This window comes from Ceratotherium simum, chromosome 3 (genome assembly GCF_057802395.1).
Source record: "Ceratotherium simum simum isolate JZ-2026a chromosome 3, ASM5780239v1, whole genome shotgun sequence".
Lineage (NCBI taxonomy): Eukaryota > Metazoa > Chordata > Mammalia > Perissodactyla > Rhinocerotidae > Ceratotherium > Ceratotherium simum.
Genome location: NC_141902.1, coordinates 41,798,176 through 41,814,069, shown reverse-complemented (window position 1 = coordinate 41,814,069; position 15,894 = coordinate 41,798,176). Strand labels below are relative to the sequence as shown.

Below are 15,894 nucleotides of genomic sequence, written 5' to 3'. Positions count from 1 at the left end.
TCAAGAGGGTATAAATCAAACTAATCTAAATATGCTCACAGCATATTAAGGTTGTTTTTTCCCTGTGTCTTACTCACTAACATGTAACCACGTGCAATGAATAGTAATGCTATTTTCTTGACATTGCAGTTCCTGGAAGTTCATCTAAATGGGAGGAAGTACAGTCCAAAGCAAAGCATTTATTATTGCACACATTTGGCATGTATAAATGTACCATTCAGCTTCAGAGTTACAGGCAAGAAGTGGACAGAACTTGTGCAAACTGTCAGAGTTCCAGCACCTAATTTGATGTTTGGGGGACTACTACCTTATTTCTCCTGCAGTCACAGACCTGAGAGCAATAAATGCACACCTAATGAGAAAATGGAATCCCTGACAGCTGTGTCCGTATCAAGCACTGGTCTCTTAAAAAGTCACTCCAGCCTGACAGTGCTGGTTTCTCTTTGATGGTAAAATGAGACTTCACCATGATTTTTAGATGAAGATGTTTCCAAAACACTGTTTACAGAATGAGACATGACTCTACAGATACCTCATGGAAGACAATCCAAGACCATACTTCATTAATTATGACAGAGTGCAGATCTTAAAGGAGGCATCAAGAATTCAGTATTTGCATTTAAAAATCCTTTTTACTTAAAAGACCATTTTATATCAAGCCAGTGCTGGAAAACTGAATTTTTTTATTATGTAATCTTGACACCCAGCTTCTGGAATTTGACACCCAGCTCTCTTTTTTTACAGAAAATATTTCTCAACAGATTTCAGAAAGTACTAGTAATTATCCAGAGAGTGGAATAAGCATGTATTCCTAAGTGTTTGGAAATGTTTTATTTCAAAAATAAGTCTTAATGTTAGAGTTAATACTTTATTAACAACTTTTTCCAGATGTTACAGGGTTTTGAATCTCAAAGTTAGCATTTTTGGTTATTTGTAATCTTACCAGAACCAAATCTTTACATATTATGGTCACTGTCATTAAATTATTTAGGAAATATTTTCAATATTATTCTGAATGGCAGAAATTAATCTTAAACTCAAATTACTATATGATAATTTAAAACGAAATATAGAAGCGAGGATGGGGTGTGGACTTTCAAATTTAAGTCTTCCTGAAATCACTATCATTGCTCTTGGAATTATCTCTGCTTAAGAACAACAAGAGACTGCAAAGTGTAAACAGTGATCCTCTGTCCTTCTAAGAACTGCCTTACGTTTTGTACAGAAAGTTTGCTTGGGACTTGCTTCCTGCCTTTGTACCAGTTAATCTGTGTGCCCTTTCAGGGTAAAGCTCTGGAGGGCTAAGGTTCAGTTTGTAATACTCACCTCTGACGTGTAGGTTGACCACATTCCTCCGGAGAGAATTTCTGTTTGATGATTTGGGTTAGGGATTCTCCATGGGCTCCAGAAACTCTTAAGATATCATTTTGAGGTTTTCCAATAATACCATAGCAGAAATGCTCACAGGGATTGAGGGAAGATACTCCTCTGAGAAAACAACAATTTCAAGAGTTTTTGACTTTGTGCGTGTGTGTGTGTAAAGTGCTGGAATAGGGATGGACATTACATCTGTGTGGTAGGAAGGCTAAGCAAAAAGTTTCCAAACCGAAGGCAACCTAATTGGTAAGAGTTGTGTTAAAGAGGCAACTGTGAATCTTCATGTTTCATTTTGCAACTGTTCGTTTTGAGATTATCTTTATGGACATTTGGAGTCCATTTTCAACAGAGACAGTTTCTTATACCAAGAATGGATATGGTTCTTGGGTTCCTCAGAGAATCAGAGCAGAGTAACAACATACCAGACAAGTTGTGAATTGAAATTTTATATAGGCATGCAGATGACTTATAATATAAATGAAGAATAGGAAACACATTTTCATCTTTCTGCCAAGTTCCTCACTGTAAGTAAACCTAAGATAAAACCTGGATTTACCTAAACGATTGTTACGAGTTCATGGTATCCAATAAAAGGGTTGATGAGGGTTAATGGTATCTAATAAAATCCAGTAAGTGTTTTTTGAATTGAAATTTTTACTTCATGGGATTCTTATTGTGAATCTACTTAAAACAATGATTTGAATTTTTCAAAAATTTCAGGAGCATATAAACTGTTTAAATCAAAATATTCTTAAATATAGAAGGCAAGTAAGAATAAATGAGAGGGACTTCAGTGGACATCTGGGCATTTATGGACTTTGGGTACCTAGCAAGAGGAAGAACAAGAATATGCATTATATGCTAATGAATTTTCCCATATTTGCAGTTCCCGGTATCTACTGAGCTTGTTTCTTGTAAACTTTATCTTAAACAGGTATATCTGACTTTTCATATTGACCTCTTCCTTGGAAAGTTATTTGATAAAACAGTCTAAAATCCATTCGAGGATTGAAAAGGATCCTTTTGTAAAATGCAGAAATACTGAAAACTTTTGTAAATCTTAATTATCATATTCTGCTTAAAATGAGAAGTATACATGAAGTTTCCTGTGCTTTGTTTTTTTGTAGCAAGAACTACAGATTTTGTACTTGTACTTCACTGGGTCTGTGTGATTTGAGAATTGACAGATTTAACTTTTTGTAACTTGACAAAAGCCACAGCGAAGGACGTGAACGTAGCAGATATGACCAGGGGCCGCACAGCTTCCGCTGAGCTACAGCCACGAGTTAGGCTCCTCGCCCAGCTCTCAGAGAACGAGCTCCCCATTGTCCTGTGGAGAGCCGTGGCTGAGTTTGGATAAACACCTAGCATTGTTCATTTTGCACCGGGAAAACAGGTCACAGCATAACAAATGGGCAGTTCTTCAGTGCAATGTATCTTAATTACCGTTTGCAAATAATCAGTTACTTGTATATATAAACCTGTGTTTCACAGTTCTGGCCAGATGCAGCCTTTTGATTTATTTTAGGAAAAGATCTATTGTTTCATTAATGACCATGCTGCCTTAGAAATATAATGTGGGGGATGTAGTTCAATAAGGCATATTTCAGAGGGCTTTGAAATGCAGAACTAGAAGCAACCGAATTCCTGCATACAGTGCCATTAGCTGCGCCTTGTGTCACATGAGCCCAGATCTTCACGACTTGCAGCTCCCATTGGTATTGTTTGCCAGATCACTAGATTCCTTATTTACTGTTTCCTCTTCAACTTTGGATGATTCATTTCCATTTTCTAAAACTAAGTGTCCTGCTCTTGGGAGTCTCTGTGTTCTGTTTCCGTCTCTTGAACCCAGGCGTCCTCACTGGCCGTGTTTGTCTGTAGTAGACTTTTCCCAGAATAGACATAGGCAAATCAGATACATGAGCTTCCCTTTCATTTTAATGTGAGGAAAAGCCTCACATTAATGTGAAGAAAGACACGTTTGTGTCTTTCAGAGACAAAGACCACTTATAAATGTGTTTCTAGGCGGGGAAGAACCTTTTTTTAACAGCTGATTGTTCCCTATCCAGATTTCTCTGCACACTGAACTTGAGAGAATAAATGTAGTAGAAACAGACTACTATGCAACCACAAGTGAAGCTCATTGCTAGTAAGGCTCTGGGTTTTGTTTCCTCAAACAACCACTCCCTCTACTTTAGAAGAGATAATCATTCACTTCTGAAACAAGCACAATTAGCTAAATTTATATTCTTTTTATACATTTATATTAATAGGTTCACCATAACAAATAAGGTGTTCTTACAGAATTTGAGCCCCTTTGGAATAAGGTTTTAGGGAATTTTGCTGTTGCCTCTGCCTTACATAGAGTAAATTTAAAGTTACATAATGTGTTCCTAGATATAAGGTTAGTTCATTTGGTTCCGTGTGTCTTTGACCCAAGCTCAGCTCCTGAGCCAGGTGGGTATCAGTCACATGAGTAGTGACGCCTCGCTGTATGCTGTGTCGAGGGGAGGCAAGTCTGATCTCCAGATAAGTGATGAAGCTTAATATCTCTCGAACCAAAATGGCATTTGCAAAGCCTAACTACAGATTGTCATGTGCATCCTGCCAGACAGGGCTTCAGATGTGTTTTACAGATCACCAGCCTGGGATATTGTTCGTGATGTTGAAGGAGCATGCAAATTGGAAAGAAGAAATTGTTGTGGGAGTTCCTCAGTATTGAACTGTGTGAGTGCATTCGGGACAGCCTGTCATGAATTCTCGCTTACCAAGGGTTTAACCTGTTCTTCTAATCATTGTGAGGACCAAGAAACATTTTGATTTTTGGTAAGATTGGAAAACATTTATGGAGACTTTCCCAGTTAAATCTATGACAGTGTCAATTTAAATACTGCAATTAAGTATATTCTGAAATAACTAACACAAAATTGAAATGTGCCAGTATGTCAGCTTTGCACCTGGAAACTACTGTATATTTGGAAAGCTTATGCTTCTCTAAATAAATAGATGTTATTAAGTAAGCCATATCACAGTTTAAGAAATTGTATATACTTTTCCATATGCCCCTTCAGAAACCAGGTATTTTGCATATGATTGATTTTAGAAAGATTTTGAAGCTGGGGTTTGTCCATGTAATTTAAGATCATAGTATATGTATATGTACGTATTTGCAATTTTCAAATTGTAATTTCCTATACATTTATTAAATAAAGTATTGTTTTGCCATGTGGTTTATTAAAAAATGAGAATGTGCAGTCCCTTAAATTAAATTTCTGGATTTTTTAAATTAAGTAATAGTAGTAGGCCTTAGAACATAATCTCCTTAAAAGCATTGGAAAATAGATTATAACCTATCTAGTTTTATAATCTCAGACTGTAATGTCCTCTTAGATGCTTAAGAAATAAACCTAAAAAAAATCTTCCAGATAGGATAAAAAGAGGCATTAAAAGAACTTTTATCTTTTTATATCAGTTACTTTTTTTTTTTTTTTTGGCTTGAGGAAGATTCGCCCTGAGCTAACATCTGTGCGAGTCTTCCTCTGTTTTGTATGTGGGTTGCCACCACAGCATGGCTGCTGACGAGTGGTGTAGTCTGCACCTAGGAACTGACCCCAGGCCGCCAAAGCAGAGCACACTGTACTTAACCACTAGGACACAGGGCCAGCCCCTATATCAGTTACTTTTAATGTCTGTACAGCCCCAGCAACAGTGGCAGAAAGGAGAGAAGCAGGCCCTGTGAAAGCAAGATTGGTGAGGACTATCATGAAGTCAGAATGATGACCTGGTGACTCTCCAACAGTATAGACCAGGGGTCAGCAAACTACCCTTCATGGGCCAAATGGAGCCTGCAGCCTGTTCTATGTGACCCAAAGAGCCGAGGGTGGTTTTGACATTTTTAAATGGTTAAAAGAAATCAGAATAATGATGATATTTCATGATGTGCACTTTAAATTTCAGTGTCCGTAAATAAAGTGTTTCTTGGACACAGCCACACCCATTCCATCATGTATTTATTCTCTATGGCTGTTTTCATGCGGCAGTGGCAGAGTTGCATAGCTGTGACAAATATAAAATATTTACTATCTATCTGTCCCTTTATAGGGAAAGTTTGCCGCCTCCTGGTATACCCTGTTGTACCATTTTAAGGTTATAACAGCACATATGGACACAGCAAACCCTTCTAGAGCCACCTGGAAGTTTCTGTGACTGCTCAGTCTGAGGGCTACCTGAGTGTCCAAAAGTTCTTTCCTCCCTTTACCTGTTTTCTTTTCTTTATCCCCCTTGGAGTTTGGGGCAGAAATACAGGAAAAGAGTAGCAAGATTTCACATATTACCTATGTGCCATATGCTCTATCCAACGTTCACTAGCAAAGCAATTTTCTACCCGGAACGCCAGGGTCAGCAGGGTCATTCAAGAATACTTTTCAACATTAAGCTCATTCCCTTGAATGAGCTTAATGGTCCATGTCAGATGCTAAAACAAATTCTAATTTGGGGTAACAGCCTTACAAGCTCCTGCTTATGTGAAACTTTCAGGTTTATTTAATATATTAGCAGAATAACATTTTTGGACTATAATTCAATTCCAACTATGATCTGTTGTGATTGCTGTAAGCTATAAAATAGACTAAGCACGGATAGGAAGTATGAAGACTTATGACTAAATATCATCTCTACATAATCATGTGTTCAAGATTAGGAGGTTTAAAAATCCAGCCTCAGTGAACTATCACCAAGATCTCATCATTTTCAAGCAGCATTCTAGTTTAAGGCTCGCATGTGACTTACAGAACATGAACTGAAGTTTGGCCTGTGGGTATCACCCAATAAACACAAAGATTGTACTTTGGAAGTTACCAAATAGCTTCCATGTCTCCTGTCCTGGATTTTTCAAAAACTTGTTCTGGTTTGACTTGCAAATTCCTATTGTCACTGTTTCACTTGCCAATTTCTGCATATTGGTTTGTGGGTTTTTTGTTTTTTTCCTTTTTTAACACTTTCATTCACTTTAACAAAATGCTGACACTATGGAAAAAATGTGTTTGGGTTGGTTTTTCTCCAAAATATATTGACCTATTTCTTGGTAAGACAGGAGGCTTTTTTTTTAATAGGAAGTTTTTAGAGACCTCGTGAAAGCAAGGCCAACCCCAGAGCAAGACAGACCACCTCTTGACTTTCCTAGGATTGACGATCTGACCCCACGCTCCTCGATCATCTTTCCCTCACTTCCTTTCAGTTCTTTCATTTACGTTGCAATGTAATCAGGGATATTTGCCCCTGAACAGTGGTTACAGTGAATGTTGGGCCTCAGTCAAGCAAGGCATGAAGAACTGGGGTGAAGATGAGAGTTTCCTGGACTTCCATAAATTAATCTATCATACTCACCCGTGAAGGCTATAGGGCAGATCCTTGTTCCAAAAGGCTCTTAACCAGTTACAGCTTGACTGAGTTTCACATTATCATAATGCAAGCCTATTCTATCCTCTCCTTTCTTTTTTGTGTAAGAATGTTTTCCAAAGTCCAGGATATTTTTAAAACCCCTCAAAGTGTTATAGCACTTACAGTGTTTTAACCATTCATATATATTTGGTTTTAGAACCATGATATTGATAATTGAAATACCATCACATCATGATATTGAAATTGGGACATCTCAAAAAGTTGGTTCCATTGGTTGGAAATGGTTTTTTCCAAAGTGGACTGAGACTACTTCCAGATGCCATCCATTTGATAATCATTCAACCAAGAATTGCTCTTTGAAGGCCACCTCCCTGCCACTGAACACGTTATGGCATAGAGCACAAAACTCTTATGTATTTTTAAAATCAAACAGGAAATGGGGACCAGCCCTGTGGCGTAGTGGTTAAGTTCGCACGCTCTGCTTCGGTGGCCCGGGGTTCTCAGGTTCAGATCCTGGGCATGGACCTGCATAGCACTTATCAAGCCATGCTGTGGCAGGCATCCCACATAAAGTAGAGGAAGATGGGCACAGATGTTAGCCCAGGGCCAATCTTCCTCAGCAAAAAGAGGAGGATTGACAACAGATGTTAGCTCAGAGCTAATTTTCCTCACCAAAAAAAGAACCAAAACAAAACAGGAAATGAAACAATATTATTATGTCTTTGGAGAGCATCTTGGGCCACACCCTCATCCCTACAGACAGGAGATCACACTCCCATTAGGGATGGCTTGAGAAACTGGCCTGTGGGATAAAGTCCATCCTCTTGGCAATGACATACAAAATCCTTCTGATCTGGTGACTGCTTACTTCACCATCCACCTCTCCATCCTCTCCACCTGCACCAACCTACCTCCTGTGTATCAGCCATACCAAACCACAGTCAACCTTTAGTTAACAGGGGAAGTAATAACTGCTAACATTTATTGAGCACTTACTGCATTTCAGACACTGTGCTGTGCCCTTTATCTGTATTATTTAATCCTCATGATGGTACCTAGAAGAAGATTATAATCTTCATTTTGCAAATGAAGAAACTGAGATCAGGAAAAGTTGAGTGACTTGCCCAAAGTTAGATAGGTAGAGTTGTAAATGCAGGAATAGAAGGTTACAGATAACTCTTAAATATAACTAGTAATCATGTAATACAAAAGGGATGCAAGGTAGACTAATGAAATTAAAATCACAGCCAAGTATTAGATAATGGGTGTATAAAAGTTATGGAAGTATAACAGTTTAGGAGCACTCAACTTTATGTAACTACATGCATGCTTAGCAAAAAACTAGCCAAAAGTTTACCCTGTTTCTTAGTTGAGTTCTTGTTTTTTGAGGCACCAGAATGGCACTAAATCAGGTCTTTGCATGGTCCCCTCACTAGCCCTTCCTCCCTTCATTCCTCAGCCCTCACAGCCGTGACTGAGAAGAGTCAGATCCAAGCCACAGGGGCTGGACTCCTCCTAGCCTTCCCTCTGTAGCCAGTCACTGCTTTGCAGCCAGGACAGTGCACTTCCCTGTCCACCCCTGGTCTTGTTTGTGGGGGAAGGGGCCTTTCCATGCTACAGTCAACATACCGTGGCACCTACTGGTCACAGCAGTCTCCCAAATCTCACATCAAGGCGTGCATGGTTTATGGGGAGAGAAGGGAAGCTAAAGCAAGGAGAAGGGGCTGTGCCCACCACTGGGCCATCACCAAGCCAGGATGGAGACAAAGAAACGGCTCAGAAATGCTGCAGAGAGAATGTGAACCCATGGGAAATGATACAAAAGCACAAGCTTCCGGTAATTCATAGAAATTTCCAGGAAGGCATTGAACTTACCACAAGTCATGGAATTATGGGTTAGAGCTGATCTCATCTTGATTGGGAGTGGGTCAGATCTAGCTGATATCTGGGTTAGTTACTAGGTAGTTCCAAACCAAATAGATGCTTTCAGGGTGAGCTCACGCAGAGGCACAGACTTGGAGCAGCCTGCCTAGGTTTCCATCCCGGCTCTCCCTCCCTTACAGTGAGATCTGGGAGAGAGTTACTGAACTGCTCTGTGCCTCAGTTTCTCCATCTGCAAAATGCAGATAATAATTGTCCCTCCCTAAGGTGACTTTTATAAGGATTAAATGAGCTATATATTGAAAGTGCTGAGAACACACAAAACTCAAATGTCAGCTATCATTATTATTACAAGTTAATTTCTTCACAAATGCACTATTATTATTATTTTGACTAATTAAGCATTGCCAGTCTTGCAGCTCCCAGAAGAAGACAAACTTTCTTATCCTCTCCTCCTTTGTCCCCTTCTTTATCTGGAAGATCTTTTCCCCAACTTCTTTACCTCACACAACCCACCTCACCCTTAAAGACTCTCCTCAGTCATCATCTCCTCCAAGAAGCCTTCCTCGCCCTCCCTCTGTGAATTGGGCACCCTCCTTTGTGCTCACCTCCCTCATCTGGTCCCCGTGGAGAGCCACCCACTGTGTGAGTACCCATAAGCCCCTGGGGTGGGACCTAGATCTTCTCTTGAATCTCTAGTGTTAGAGACACAGGAAGGCTGTGTGAACGTTCCCATGGCTGGAAACTATACATTCATTAAATATCTATTTATGCACAGAAAAAAATTTTTTAAGGAGCCCTAAGAATCCCCACTGTCAATGCTCTAAGCTCTTTCCTATAATGTAACTGAAGCCCTATCATAAAACTGCTCTTCTGTAAAAATGTTCCAGATTAGCCATCCCCCCATTACAAAGAATTGGTTTTTTATACTTCGAGTCTGTGTAATTATACTACAGCTATGCAAGTATTTATGGTGGTTTTCTTAACTCTTTAAGATTACAACAGAAATTAGACCTGTTCTGAAATACCCCAGACAATTATGCAATTAATTGCAACTAAATTGGTGTTAACAGCCAGCAGTTGTTATCACTTATAGAGCCTGATAATCGCTTTCTCGGAGCCCAGTGGTAGCACTGAGCTGGGTCCTGTCAACTCTAGGCTTGCTGATGACAGCTTGTTTGTTTATATCCAAGACACTTTCTTTTTTAAAAGATGAATTAATAAAGTGACTATTTTCAGCTTGAAATTGGGGAACAGCTCACAATACTGTAAGCATAAGTGAGGCCATCCTGTTACACTAAATGGCCCCAGCCCCTCCTCTGTGTGACTACTCACTGCTCTGCACATACTCTAAAACATTTACATGCCCTCCTGATTTATGGCCTCTGCTTACGTATGTACTCCTTGATAGCTTGATAAATTAAAACTTTGTTCTATGAGTTTCTCTCCAGGAACAGGCTGACCACAGGTGGGAAATACACCTACAAGGTATCCATCACAGTTGACAGAAGAATGGAACAACGTGATGCCTGGAGCCCGTCATGCCTGGAGACCAACATCCCTGTACCCTCTCCTTACTGCCCATTTTCCCTATATAACTGCCTCAAGATTCTGTAATCCTTGAAGATGGGTTTTTTGAGATATTAGTCTGCCATCTTCCTGATATGCGGCTAATCGAACTAAAACCTCCCTTCTCGATCCCTAACTCGTTGTGATTAATTGGCTCAGATCATGGCGAGCAGAGCAAGCCCATTGCTCGGTACCAATACTTTCAAGGTATTAATGGATTTTAAATCAGTAATCTCACTGTGTTAAAGCATGTAACCAAGTAGACGCAAGTGCACTGGATTAAGAGGCACAAGAACTGGTTCTGATCCCAGCTTTGCTGGCTGTGTCTTATTGGACAAGTTACTCTGCTTTGCTGGGCCTCAGTCTGGCTGTCTGTAGAGTAATAACAACAATTACAATAACAAACATGGATTGAATGTTCAGCACTGCACATGCTGGGCTCTGTTCTGAAAGCTTTTCAGGTATTTATTTTTTCTTATCCATTTCAGGTAGAGACATATTCATTTTTTATTTTCAGATATTAGCTGTTCTAAAGGCTTTTCAGGTATTTGGGAATCCTACCAAACAGCCCTTGGAGTTATTATTACCCCAGTTTTACAGATGAGTAAACTAAGGCAGAGAGCAGTTAAGAAACTCACCCAGTCTCTCCAGTTCTCCTCTCACCTGTCTGAGCTTCCTCTGGCTTCCTCGCCTCCTCCTGCTCCTTAAATGGTCCTCCGGAGCCCTGTCCTTCCTTCCCCTGCCCCCTGTTCAGCCCGGGAGAGCTCATACACCCCTGGCTTCACCCCCAGAGAAAGTTCCTGGGGAAGCAGGCATAGGAGTGGGACTGCTTCCATCAAGTCCCAGCTGTTTTGAATGGAGGTGGAGCCATCTGCCTCCACGGTTGCCACTGTGGCCATCTTCACGGCCACCAGAAAGAAAAGCCAAGAAGGGAGAACCCACAACACAGCTCACACCTCCTCCTCTGATGGGTGTGCTTCTGCACCCAGAGGGTCCCAAGGTTTGAGAGACAGAGCCTTTGCTTTTCTGCTAATCTGAACTATGAGAGCAACTAATTATAAGCAAAAGAATCACAGGAGAGGAGGAAAGAGAGACAGTCCACAAACTAGGCTGGTGGACACCGCTGGGAGGGCAGGGCCGCACAGCCGCTGTGTCACATGCGCTGGCTCAGTCTGGACGCCTCCGGGCTCGCTTTACCTCAGCTTCCAGCTTTGCACAGTGCGCTGCTGAGTGTGACCCACGGTAGAATGTGCACACGGTAAATACTCAATAACTACCAGTTTCCCTCCACTCCTCGCCCTCTCCAACCCCCAAATACTCCTTCTCCAACTAGGGCCAGCCCTCCTGGCGGTCGGTTGGGTCCTGGAGGCTTGGTGTTTCTGGAGACTTTCTACCCTCTGCTCTTGCCTCCATGCTTCTGCCTCTTGCTGGCAGGTGCCTAGGGAAACTGAGGCTCAAGGGCACTACTTCATCTTAGTAACAGTGAAAGGTGGAGAACCTGAAGGTTCTTGTCCCTTTTTGGATTCAGTTCACTTATAAATACACAGCTCAGAAATATAAACCAATGAAACAAAACAACTATGCCAGAAATCCCATAATGAAAGAAAAAATTACATTCAACGAACGTAGGATGACGAAACCACACAAAGAGGACTCATAATTAATAAGTTTTGCTAAGGAATGTGGATGAATTGGTTAGGAAAAATGACAGTTGATTCTAGGCTTTCACGTCGTGCTGCAAAAAATTCTAGATCAGGATATTTCGTGGAACAGTGTAAAAGATTAATAGGTGATGTATAGAAAAGAGTTTTGCTCAAATACATCGGAAAAAAAATCTGTCTACTATGTCCTGCTGGAAACACACACAACCTACATTTGCCTCTTGGGTCACTGCTGTTTTCCCAGCCCCCACAGTGCATCATGTAGCTGCTCAATGAATATTTTATTCAATGAATAAGTTGCCATATTTATGTTCTGAGAAGTACTATAATAGAGGAAGCCGTTTAGTTTTGTCTAATTCATTGTGTTCCAAATTTATTTGACCATGGAACCACTTCAGAAAATGTGTTAACAGCCAACAAAAATAAGAGGTAATCGGTGTGGGAAACACTGCTTAGAAGAAATACATATTTGTCCCAATTTATGAAGGAATATATGTATTACAATTGGGGTAATAGAAAAAAATGTAGAATAAGAAACAGAAAGGAACATTCAAAATATATATTGTGAATAAAGATCAAATATAGACCCATAAAGAGAAAAAGACTCCTCATTGGACACTATAATAGGCAAAGAACACGTTGACCAGGCAGTGCGTAGAAGAGGAAATTATTGTCAAGCCTTTTAAAATGTTTAGTTTCGGGGCTGGCCCGGTGGCACAAGCGGTTAAGTGTGCGCGCTCCACTGCGACTGCCCGGGGTTCGCCGGTTCGGCTCCCGGGCACGCGCCAACGCACCGCTTGTCAGGCCATGCTGTGGCGGTGTCCCATATAAAGTGGAGGAAGATGGGCACGGATGTTAGCCCAGGGCCAGTCTTCCTCAGCAAAAAAAAAAAAAGAGGAGGATTGGCAGATGTTAGCACAGGGCTGATCTCCTCACAAAAAAAAAAAAAAAAAAAAGTTTAGTTTCACTAATATTTAAAGAAATTTAAATTAGTCCACTTCTGCACTGTTCTGCAAATGTTAAACCAACAAGCTCTTAATACCTTGTTTTAAAAATCTGCTATTGGAAGACTTTGAGGAAATGGGCATTTTGGGTTGCTGAAATTGGTACAGTCTTTCTGGAAGGCACTCTGGCAAGTTTGTAAAACAGGGCATTAAAATAGCTGTCCCCTTGCACCAAATTATTCCACTCGTGGAAATTTTCCCCATGGAAATAATTCAAGAGGGAAAAAAAGTTGAAACAAATATTTACATAGGGCAAGAACTCTCAGGGTGAAGAGAGGGGGACAGACCCCCTAGTGGGGAGAGTCTGAATTTCCCAGAGATATTTTACAGCCTGCATCTGCTTTTCTCCTTTCCCGAGTTTCTGGTATCTTCTTTCCACCCTCAGGCCTATATTCTCTTGGTTAGGAATCCTACTCTACACTTCCACCTTTAACTTTTTTATTTTTTAACTTTCTAACTGAAGTGTTACATGTATTTTTTTAAGTACTCAAATCAAAGATAAATTATCACAAAGTGAACACACCCATAGAACCACCCAGCTCAAGAAATATACCACCACCAGCCCCAGAAGACCTTCTCATGCCAGGTCCCAACCTCTGCCTCCATCCCCCACGCCTAAGATCACTATTAATCCGACATCTAACACGGTAAAATGTTTTGCCTGGTTTTGACCTTCACATAATTCCTATCACATAGTATGTGTTATTTTATGCCTAACTTCCTTTGCTCAACATTATGTCTGTAAAATTCATCTGTGATGTTGCTGTGTGTAAAGTTCCAGTTTTTTTGTTTGCTGGTTGGTTGGTTTGTTTTTTAATTTTGCCGTTAGTATCCCATTGCATTAACATACTACAATTTATTTATCCAGCCTATTTTTCATGGACATTTGAATTGTTTCCAGTTCTTGGCTATTACCAATAATGCTGTTATAAACAATTCTGTATGCCTTGTAGTGTACACGTGCACACGCACGGGTATATACCAAGGAGTCAGGTTGCTATGTTATAGCGTATGTCTAGGTTCAACTTATTTTAGACAATGCTGAACAATTTTTCAAAGTTGTATCAGTTTGCATTCCCACCGGCAGTGTATGAGAGTACCAGTTACCCCACATTTTTGCCAACTTAGAACTGTCAGTCTTTTAATTTTAACCATTCTGGAGGATATGTGGTGGTACCTCGTTGTGGTTCTAATTTTTGTTTCCCTGATGCAAATTACAGTGAAGTGAAAGTACTCTCCCTAGTGGATGAAATCTAAATTACCTGGGAGTTGTGTTTTGTGTTTTGTGTTTTTTTAGAGTATTCAGGCTTCCACTGTACCTGGGCCTTCCTCCACCTCTCTTCCTCCCCCAAGAGTCTCTAAGAATAGAAAAGTTGACCGTCTTTCATAAATTCATTGTCCATTGGATAGCCTCTTTTACGAAGTGCCCCTTTAAGCTTCTTGCTCATTTTTCTATTTTTTATATTAACTTCTAAGAGTTCTTTATAGATTCTGACACAAACTCTTTGTTAGTTACACGTGTTGTTGCACACACCTTTTCCACTTTTAATTTTTAAATCATTTTCACCGGTAGAAACAGGAGGCTCAGGGCAAGTTCAATTTTGTCATACTCAGAAGTGACCAGTAGATGGCACCCAAGCCTTGCGCCTGAGCCTTCCACGAGCAGTGCCTGAATTTCAGCTCAATCTCCCACAATATTTTACAAGTAAGCAACGTTCAAGAGTGAGAAATCACACTTTAAACCATTATGCAGCTAGATGGAATACAGCTAGAACTGGGTTTCTTGGTGGGAACAACACATTAGTCTTTTTTGCTCAGAATAAAGGAATAAAAATGTCCTTACCGCAAGGCAAGAAAGCCGGGGTGAGGCTGCCCTGAGGCGGGCGGGGCACCAAGAGGTGTCCTTGGCAATACCCTCTGGGAGTAACCTGCAGGCAGATGAGAAAAGAGCATAACTACCATGCATGGCATTTGGACACCATTTCACTGTTTACAAAAGGCAGGTACCCTCTAGCACAGGGTCTACGAGGAGAGCAGAGCAGGGGTTTGCTCAGGGGGTTATGGGTATTTTTCCACCTCCTCTCCCTTATTCCTCTTTATGATTTTGTTTTCATTAATCATATTTTGTGATTGCTTAAAACTGACTTGGTGGGCCTTGGAAACCTAGTGGGAAACCAGACCCACTAGCTGTGATGGAAGTGGTGTTCATAAGTGAAAATGTTTGAATTCCGACGCCTCCCGGGTGAGGAGCAGCCTGCCTCCCTCTGCCTCTCCTTCTGCCCCTGCTCGGGGTGGATGTTCCCCTGAGCTGGCCCCCTACTCAGTCTTGGACAGACTTTCCATCCTTCTTGGTCCTTCCCAACCCCCTCCCCACTGAATGAATATATGAATGAATGAGTGACAAGGTCCTAGCCTTCCTGAGCTTGGAAATCAGGGCACATAAACCCCACACTCAAAGGAAAACCCCAAGAGAGAACATGGAAGCCCTAAGAGCAGAGGCAGCAACTCAGATAGGGAGCTGTGAGGGGCCTGGTGTGATGGGTTGGCTTGTGATCAGCTGTGATTATGAGCAAGAGAAAAGGAAAGTTGAGGGAAAGACATAAACCAGGGCCCAGGTGGTAAGAAGGTGACCCCTTTTCTCCACCCTTCACAATGGCCCTCAGCAGGAACACTGCAACATCAAGCCAGAGATTCTACTCATTTCCTGGGGTAGCCAAGACAAGGTTTTTACCACTGTGGGTCACCACCTCTCTTGTCCCCAAGACCTAGCACAAAGACTGGCACATTGAGATTGTGTTGAATGAACTCATTGGTGCTTTTCATTCTCTTCTGTCCCATGTCTGTTCAGACCCAGCACGACCCGCCTGGCAGCCCATGCGAATAAAGAGAGGCTCAGAAAGCGGCTTGTTCTCTTTTGTTTTCTTCACTGGGGATGACTGAGCAAGCCTGCTTTCTGAGCAATGTAGAAGTTCCAACCCTTATCGGATTTCACACCTTCAAAG

At 41.1% G+C, this 15,894-nt stretch overlaps 1 protein-coding gene and 1 long non-coding RNA gene across 2 annotated transcripts in view; one reads left to right on the top strand and one right to left on the bottom strand.

Moving 5' to 3' along the window:
- SLC30A4 (solute carrier family 30 member 4) overlaps nucleotides 1-4,602 on the top strand; it is a 30,050-nt gene extending 25,448 nt beyond the window's left edge. The window contains exon 7 of the mRNA XM_004421530.3: nucleotides 130-4,602. Within this exon, the coding sequence (XP_004421587.1) occupies nucleotides 130-284 (155 nt within the window). The 3' untranslated portion in view covers nucleotides 285-4,602. The remainder of the gene's footprint in view (nucleotides 1-129) is intronic.
- Nucleotides 1-14,820, bottom strand: part of LOC147917541 (uncharacterized) — a 40,230-nt gene extending 25,410 nt beyond the window's left edge. Inside the window, exon 1 of the long non-coding RNA XR_015550467.1 lies at nucleotides 14,736-14,820. This is a non-coding gene — a long non-coding RNA (uncharacterized LOC147917541). The remainder of the gene's footprint in view (nucleotides 1-14,735) is intronic.
- Between the last annotated feature and the right edge of the window lie 1,074 nt (nucleotides 14,821-15,894).